This window comes from Hemitrygon akajei, chromosome 15 (assembly GCF_048418815.1).
Source record: "Hemitrygon akajei chromosome 15, sHemAka1.3, whole genome shotgun sequence".
NCBI classification, from domain to species: domain Eukaryota; kingdom Metazoa; phylum Chordata; class Chondrichthyes; order Myliobatiformes; family Dasyatidae; genus Hemitrygon; species Hemitrygon akajei.
In genome coordinates, this window is record NC_133138.1 from 4,178,546 (window position 1) to 4,187,803 (window position 9,258).

Below are 9,258 nucleotides of genomic sequence, written 5' to 3' on the forward strand. Positions count from 1 at the left end.
ACATTCATGGGGATAAGTCTGGTAAATTCCTAGCCAATCAGCTGAGGCGCTCCAAAGCCAAACAACATATTACAAAGATCCGGAAGGAGAACGGAGACTTTACATCGGATCATTTAGAAATTAATGACGCATTTAAAAATTTTTATTCTCGGCTTTATTCCTCTGAATCTCTGAATGACAATATCTTTGTTGATCAATTTTTACATAATCTGAATATCCCCTCACTCTCATCTGATTTCAAAGCCAAACTCAATGCGCCTATATCATCAGAAGAATTATCTTTTGCAATTTCTGCACTGTCCTCAGGGAAATCTCCTGGACCTGATGGGTTCCCTGTAGAATTTTATAAATCATTTTCCTCACTTCTTTCTCCTCAGTTACTTTCAGTATTATCTGACTTGTTTAATTATGGCAAATTGCCACCCTCTTTCAATGAGGCATCTATTATTCTTCTTTTAAAAAAGGGCAAAGACCCAACAGAGTGTTCCTCGTACAGGCCGATCTCTCTGCTCAATGTTGATGTAAAGATCTTAGCTAAAGTGTTGGCTCATAGATTAGAAACTGTTATTCCCTCCATTATCTCTGATGACCAAACAAGCTTTATTAAAAACCGTCTACCTTTTTTTAACATTCGGCGTCTATTTAATATTTTATACTCAGCTCCAACTGGGACTCCTGAATGTGTTATTTCCCTCGATGCGGAGAAAGCATTTGATCGTATAGAGTGGAACTACCTCTTTGCAGTCTTAGAAAAATTTGACCTCGGCCAAAGTTTCATCTCTTGGATCCAATTGCTGTACCTGTGTCCTACTGCTTCTGTTTTAACTAATTTTCAGAAATCCCAAGTATTTAATCTCAAACGTGGCACCCGTCAGGGATGCCCCTTAAGTCCCTTTCTCTTTGATTTGGCTATAGAACCTCTGGCGATAGCATTTCGAAACTGTCCTGAATTGACCGGGATTTGGAGAGGGGGTGTTGAGCATAAAGTTTCTCTCTATGCTGATGACTTATTACTCTTTCTCTCAAATCCGTCTACATCCTTACCTCTAATGTTTTCACTTCTTGACCAGTTTAGCCAGATCTCTGGCTATAAACTTAATTTACATAAGAGTGAACTTTTCCCAATAAATAAAGAAGCACAAGAACTAATATTTTGTGATCTCCCTTTTAAAGTAGTCCATAATCAATTTACTTATCTTGGAATTACAGTCTCAAGGAAGCTTAAAGATCTCTTTCGTGAAAACTTTGTCAACCTTTCATATGCTATAAAACAGAGTCTGGTACAATGGTCACCTCTATCTATGTCTTTGGTAGGTCGTATTAATGTTGTTAAAATGTATGTTCTCCCCCAATTTTTATACCTATTTCAATCTATCCCAATTTTTATTCCTAAATCTTTTTTTGATTCCTTAGACTCTATTATTTTGCCATATCTGTGGCAGAATAAGCGCTCTAGAATTAATAAAATCCACCTCCAAAAATCTAAAAAAGAGGGTGGCATGGCTTTACCTAACTTTCGCTTATATTATTGGGCAGCTAATATATGTTGTGCTACCTTCTGGTCTTTCTTCCACGGCCAACCCGAGTGCCCTAACTGGGTGGCAATGGAGTTGAGCTCCACTAAAGAATTATCTATATCTGCACTTCTTGGCTCTGCACTCCCTAGCAGTCTGCCCAGATCAATAGCTAATCCTCTGGTTAGACACACTTTGCGTATATGGGCTTAGTTTAGGAAATGCTATGGTTTCCAGGGGTTTTCCGTTTCTAGCCCTGTCGCACACAATCACCTTTTTTTACCTACTACGTACGATTCAGCATTCCATGTTTGGTATAGGAAGGGCATTAGACATTTTGAAGATCTTTTCATCGATAATCGCTTCGCTTCTTTTCAGCAGCTCTCTATAAAGTTCAACCTGCTTAACGCTCACTTTTTCAGATATCTCCAAATCCGACACTTTATTGCTCCTTTAATTCCTAACTTTCCTGAAATGCCTGCGAAAAATGCTATGGACCTATTTCTTTCCATTAATCCACTAGGTAAAGGTTTAATATCAATTATCCGAGATAAACTAGCAGCCTTACGACGGGCCCCTGTGGATAAAATTTAAATGGCCTGGGAGCAGGATTTAAATATCTCCTTATCCGAGGAGAGCTGGGACTCAGTTCTCAAATCGGTTAACTCAACCTCTCTTTGTGCTCGCCATTGCCTTTTACAGTTTAAGATTGTTCACAGAGCCCATATGTCTAAATCTAAACTATCTCGATTCTACCCTGGCAGTAGCCCACTCTGTGATAAATGCAAGAGGGGCGTTGCCTCTCTCATCCATATGTACTGGCTCTGTCCTAGCTTGGAGAAATTCTGGAAAGATGTCTTCACTACATTATCGGGTATTCTGAATCAGCACCTAGAACCTAACCCCTTAATTGCTCTATTCGGTTTTTGGGGCGAGACAGATTTATGTCTGGGTCCGACCAAATGCCGAATACTATCCTTTGCCTCTCTCCTGGCTAGATGCTTGATCCTCCTTAGATGGAGAGATGTTGCCCCGCCCACTCATGCGCAATGGCTTAATGACATTATGGCCTGCTTGGACCTCGAAAAAATTCATTATTCAGTTCGTAATTCGGATCTAAAGTTCCATAAGGTCTGGGGACCTTTTATCGAGTACTTTCATAACCTTCCTCCTGACTAGGGTTTTTTTTTCTTCTTTTCGGTCCCTTGCTTTCAGCTCCCTTTTTTTTCTGGTAGTAGGCATTATTATCCTCTGCTGCTAAGTGTATTCACAGTCTGGGAGTTTGACTGTCCTGACCTATACTCTTTATACTGTGTTGTGGTCGGTCTGGAGTTGTTGTTTTTTATCTTGTGTTTTGGGGCTTGGGGAGGACACTAAGCTTACCTGTCTTTAATTTAGGTGCTTTTTTGTTAAATTCTCTTCCTTTGTAGCATATTGTTATTGTACACTTAATTTTGCACTGTATTAATGCTCCTCATTGGGATTTGGGGTTTTTAATTTGTAAAATGTTTTGAAAAACTAATTTTAAAAAATGTTTTTAAAAAAAAGAAATAAATGTGCGGACTATTTTCTAAACGGGGAGAAATTCCAAAAACCTTAGATGCAAAGGTATTTGCGAATCCTTGTGTAGAACACTAAAGGTTAACTTGCATGTAGAGTCACCGATGAGAAAGGCAAATGCAATGTTGGCATTATATTTCAAGAGGTCTAGAATATAAGAGCAGGGATGTGGTGCTGAGGCCTTATAAGGCTTTGGTGCGGTCTCACATTGAGTATTATGAACAGTTTTGGGCTCCTAAGAAAAGATGTGCTGGCATTGGAGAGAGTTCAGAGGAGGTTCACAATGATGATCCTGGGAATAAAGGCATTATCATATGAGGAACATTTGGTAGCTCTCGGCCTGTACTCGCTGGAATTTAGAAGGATGGGGGGATCTCATTGAAACCTTTCGAATGTTGAAAGACTTGTACAGAGTAGATGTGGAAAGGATATTTCCTATGTTGGGGAAGTCTAAGACAAGAGGGCACAACCTCAGGTTGGAGGGGTGTCCATTTAAAACAGAGGTGCAGAGAAATTTCTTTAGCTGGAAGGTGATGAATTTGTGGAATTTGTTAAGACAGGCAGCTGTGGAGGCCAGGTCATTAAATACATTGCTTGTATTTAAGGTGGAGATTGATAGGTTCTTGATTGGACAGGGCATCAAAGGTTACAAGAGAAGGCTGGGAGTGGGGCTGAGGAGGAGCAAAAAGGATCAGCCATTATTAAAAGGTGGAGCAGACTCAATAGCCTAATGCCTAATTCTGCTGCCAGGTCTTAAAGTCTTTATCCACGCTTCACTGTTCATTTGCGGGCCACCATTGTTCCACCTGTGTTAACTAGCTGCCGTTGTCAACATCTGATAGGCATCCCAGTTTGTGTTAATTTTTCATTTTAATTTAGCTCTGTTAACGATGGATAAATACATATGAGATGCAGTCTTCGAGTCTGAAGGCATTGAAACCTTGAATTCTAATCCTGCTAAGAAACTGTCTAATGAAGCCAAGAAAACATCAAGATTGCAGGAGCACCCTGAGAAAGCTACTTATGGTATTACTCAGTTCCAAACGATGGAAGAATCATTTGCACACTCGAGTAATTTGCCAAGAAAGCTAAAAGTGACATGATAATGTTCTCATTGCTGCTTATAACATTTCCAAAATGATAACAAAGTGTGGAAAATCTCATGCAATTGGTTAAAGATTAATAATGTCTGCTGTTATCAGAAATGCTCACCACTATTCTCAAATTGGATCCCAGTATTTTAAAATCAATTCCTCTGAGTAATAACTCTGTAGCTTGGCGTGTTGACAAAATGAGTGAAGTCAGAGTATCAATTATGCACAGAGGTACAAAAAACCCTTTTTCGGATTGGAAATGTATAAACAAAACATTGGGAGAAGAATGTTCTCACAGATTCCCTGCATGGAAAGAATGGCACTCTCTTTCACAGACAGTGATTTGCAAGAGTACTGCTTACACCTGTAATCACTGAAGAAAGATTTCCAGAATCGATTCAAGAATTTGAACAATGTGGAAATTCTATATTGGGTAATTAACACATTTCCTTGCTAGGTGGAAGAACAGGAAGAGAACTTGCAAGAAGAAATTATCAAAATTCAGAATATGAAGAAGCAAAAATACTTTTCAAAAATATCGGCTTTTGTGGTATGTGTCTACACTGTCATACGAAGTTTCCTGGTCTTTGCTCAAACTGCTCTTCATTGTATTTCCATCCTCCTACCTTCAGTGCAGTGAAGCACATATGCACAAAAAACAGAATTCGCTTGGACATTGTTACTCACGGGGGAAGGCTTTTGCTATCACAGCTTAAACCAGATATTTCAACTCTTGCTAAAAACCATCAAGCTCAAGGATCACATTGATATTGAAACTGCTGTACAGTGCACAAGTACTGTGTAAGCTAGGTTTAAAGACAAATAAAAAATTAAAGCAGAATCATTTTTCTCATGTTAGCATTATGACAGTCATGTTTTTACACTATGGGTGTGCCGGAAAGTATATTGTGCCGAAGAGGGGCGTTCAGAAGTATGAAGGTGCATCAGGAGACATTGGCAAGAATGCAAGTGCTTTAGGGAGGCATTCGGCTTAAAAAGGTTGGGAAACACTGTGCTAACCCTTTCATTCCCAGGATCATTCTCGTGAACCTCCTCTGGACCTTCTCCAATATCCTGAAAGATCTTGCTTTTTAAAGTAAACTTTGTTAAACTGAGGGGGTATAAAATTTTACTTTAAAATGAAAGTATTTGTAACCTCATGTATAATTTTTTTGAAATGTGTCCCTTACAAATTGCTTTCTGATGAGTTCAGAATCAAGCAACCAGTCGCTGGTGTGTTTATTTGGACCAGAAGCACGTGGAAGAACCAGTCGAGCAGGAAGGAGGAGATGACAAGATTGTGTACACAGACAGACAGCAGTTCCAGACAGATATGAAGAATGCCATCAGTAAACGAAGGTCAGAGTTGCAGGATGCAACATCAAATTAGTGGTGGTGTTTCAGAGGGCATTATTTACCCTGTGGGTCACGCGTTCTTCCTAGTGTGATGGAGATGCTGGGGGTATTGTCACACAGCCCAACCAGAATTAGGTTAAATATCACTGTTGTGGCAGCAGTACTTGGCAATATATAATTTTAAAAGCCTATAAATTACAATAAGATATATTTAAAAATAAATCAGTAGTGCAAAAAGAGGGAAGAAAAATAGATTCATCATCCATTCAGAAATCTGTTGGTGGAGGGGAAGAAGCTTTCCTGAAACGTTGAGTGTGTGCCTTCAGGCTCCTGTACCACCAGCTTGATACTAGCCATGAGAAGGGAGCATATCCTAGGTGTCAGGGTCCTTAATGATGAATGCTGCCTTTTTGAGGCCCTAGGGAAAGTAATTTGCTAAGACCAATGAGGAAAACCCTATTGCTGAGAGTTTATTAACATCAGGAAAAGACAGATTCAGGCTAAGACACTGGGTCCCTGGGCAGAGGAGTTGGAGTTACTGAAGAATTGTTCAGTTTCATGACTCGGGCAGAATATGAAACCCATCTGTATTGGACTTTTTAAATATTTTTATTCACAGTAAACGTAAAAGAGGATCACATCTTGACTCTGAGAAGCTGGATACACGTGGACATTGCACTCATAGCAATTGGAAGGAGACTGCTAAAAAGAAAATGGTGCGTTATCTGATAAGAACATAACAGGTTACCAGATGGAACATAACAGTACAGCACAGTATCGGCCCTTCGGCCCACGCTGTTGTGCCAACCTTTTAATATACCCTAAGATTAATCTAACCCTTCCTTCCTGCATAGCCCTTGATTTTTTTATCATCTATATGGCTATCAAAGAATTTCTTAAATGCCCCTAATATAACTGCCTCTACTACTACCCCTGATAGGGCATTTCATGCACCCATCGCTCTGTATAAAGAACTTACCACTGATAGCCCACCTGTACCTCCAATCGCCTTAAAGTTATGCTCCCTTGTATTAGCCATTTCTGCTCTAATAGGTCTCTGGCTATCCACTCAAGTTGCCTCTCATCCTCTTTTGCTCCAAAGAAAAAAGCCCTAGCATACTCAACCTATCTACATAAGACACACTTTCTAATCCAGGTACCATCCTGGTAAATCTCCTCTGCACCCTCTCTAACATTTCCAAATCCTTCCTATAATGAGGTGATCAGAACTGAACACCAGTTATTGAGGTCTAACCAGGGTTTTATAGAACTGTAATATTACCTGACGCTGAACTCCCATCCTCAGACTGATGAAGGCCAGCACGCTCCATGCTTTCTTACCATATTAACTTACATGACAACTTTGGACCCCAAGATCTCTCTGTTCCTTCACACTGCTAAGAATCCGGCCATTAACCCTGTATTCTGCCTTTAAATTCCACTTTCCAAAGAGAATTTCCTCACACTTTTCTGGATTGAACTTTATCTGCCACGTCTCAGCCCAGCTCGGCATTTTGCCAACGTCCTACAGTATAACTCTACCACACCTCTACATTAACCACAACTCCACCAATCTTTGTTTAATCTGTAAAGACTATTATGTGGGCTTTTAGGGCACATTCTCATTTTCTTTTTTCTCCTTTCTTTACCAGTTTGCTTAAATTTGGTACCTTCCTGTTTGTGGGAGCCAATTTTGTACCAGTCATTTCAGTGTTCACGTGATCAAGGGACCTGATTTGTTGGATCAGGATGCCACAGGAATGGGCTTTGATGGGAATGCTTCTCCAAAGGAATTGGCTACAGTTGACTGAATGGGACTTTCTTACTATTGCCTGTGGTTCTGCCCATTAGGGAGGAGACAACATAGCATCTACACCAGGATCACCAGTCTCAAAAACAGTTAATTTTCTCAAGCAGTAAAGCTGATACCACCACCCATTAATCCACCCCTCCACACCCCCACCTGCCATTACTTTTATCACTTACTGTCAGTCAGCTTATGTACAGTCACTTTAACATCACTTTATGGACAATCAATCTATGTATATAAGGTATCTTACATATTTGTATTTATTGTTATTACTGTATTATTGTGTTTTTTGTGCTCCTTTGGATCTAGAATAGCAATTACTTTGTTTTCCTTTGTTGGAAAATGTCCTTGTGTACTGGAAAGGACATTGAACAAGCTTGAATCTTGAATAATCTTAATGCAGATATTAATTTTTGTTTCAAAAGCAGCTGATTTCCAAAATAAATAGGGGCAAAAACTGGAACCCAGAACTTGGAGAAGGGAGTGATATCTTAAACAAGTCCAAATTGGAATACAGCTCTCCAGTTCAACAGGGTGAGAAAAGCCGAAGTGATGAAGCTTTCCTACCCAAACAGCCTTCGAAGTGGGATAGATTCCTGCCTCACAGCCACACAACAGGTAGTGAGCACCCTGTCTGTCCCACACAGCACATGTGGCTGCAGGATTCTTCTTCCACTCGCTTTCCCTTGGAATGTTCAGTCCTCGAAGATCAAGATGATGATGTGGATCGTTCTGTGCTTTCTACCAGTTTGGTGCTGTCTAGCAACACTTGGCCGCATGGTTCACTTGGGACAGAAACAGCTATGGAGAAGGTAATGACTAGACCACTCAACGCTGCCTCCATGGAACTTTTTGAGGAAGCTAGTGGATTGGTGGATTCACCTGAACTTAGTGACTCTGCAGGAGTGAGCAATAATGCATGTGGAGTTGGGAAAGACAGCCAGCCACAAGAATCTTTCCTTGAATTTCTACACTGCACTACTGAAGACTCATGCAACCTTAAACCAGTGACTTCCTTGTCCTTGCCGGCTTTAACTCCGCATCCACCATCAGTCAGACGATCACCAGGAGTAGCCCCTGGGCTAACCACCAAGCAGCCCTATTCTTTTACATCACTCTTTCAGACGGGTGAGGACTTTGATGATCTGTGATTTTTATTTTTGTTGTTAAGGACATTTTTAGAATTATGTCATTTAGTAATACACCTTTAGGGCCGGCACTTTTGTGTTGCTACACAAGTTTCACGCACTCTGTCTGAAGCCACTGTGTGTTTTAAGTACTGAGGTTGACCTGAAGCTATTTTTCACAAGGTAAGTGGATAGTTTATGTGAAGCCACTAAAAATCCCTTTTGATAATCCCTTGAAGTGAATCTCTTGAAATGCTGGTGTCAAACCTATACCATCTTACAGATTGTCTGATTCTAATATATTCTGCTCTGTTTGTCACTTTTATTGTATTATATGCAAAATATATAAAAACATCCATATTTGCATTTCTGATTTCATAAAAATGGAAATAAACAGTCAATGTTTCAGGTCCAGATCATTCATCAGGACTGACAACGAAGAAAGTAGAGACCAGAATAAGAAGATGGAGGGGGGGGAAGAGTACAAGCTGGCAGATGATAGACTGGACCAGGTGAGGGGGAAAGGTGGGTCTGGGTGGGGATAGGTGGAAAAAGTAGAGCTGAAGGGGAAGGAGGGGGGGGACCAGAGGCTGGTGATGAGAAGAAAGGAACCAGAATGGAGAATGGAACAGGAGGGAATGGGGGGGGGGGGATTACAGCAAGTTAAAGAAATAGAGGTTCATGCCATCAGTTTGGAGGCTCTCCAGACAGAAGTTGAGGTATTGATCCAATGTGAGAAGAGCCTCATCATGGCAGTAGGGCATCTGGAACCGTGTGGCCCAAGCCCTCATGAGCTA

At 40.6% G+C, this 9,258-nt stretch overlaps 1 protein-coding gene across 3 annotated transcripts in view; it reads left to right on the top strand.

The window, feature by feature from the left end:
• mrnip (MRN complex interacting protein) overlaps positions 1-9,010 on the top strand; it is a 69,742-nt gene extending 60,732 nt beyond the window's left edge. For 2 of the 3 annotated variants that reach the window (XM_073067079.1, XM_073067076.1), the window contains exons 5-7: positions 5,382-5,527; positions 6,144-6,240; positions 7,760-9,010. In XM_073067079.1, coding sequence (XP_072923180.1) covers positions 5,382-5,527; positions 6,144-6,240; positions 7,760-8,485 — 969 coding nt within the window. In that variant the 3' untranslated portion in view covers positions 8,486-9,010. The remainder of the gene's footprint in view (positions 1-5,381; positions 5,528-6,143; positions 6,241-7,759) is intronic. The other variant, XM_073067078.1, reaches the window with a different exon arrangement.
• Positions 9,011-9,258: the final 248 nt, after the last annotated feature.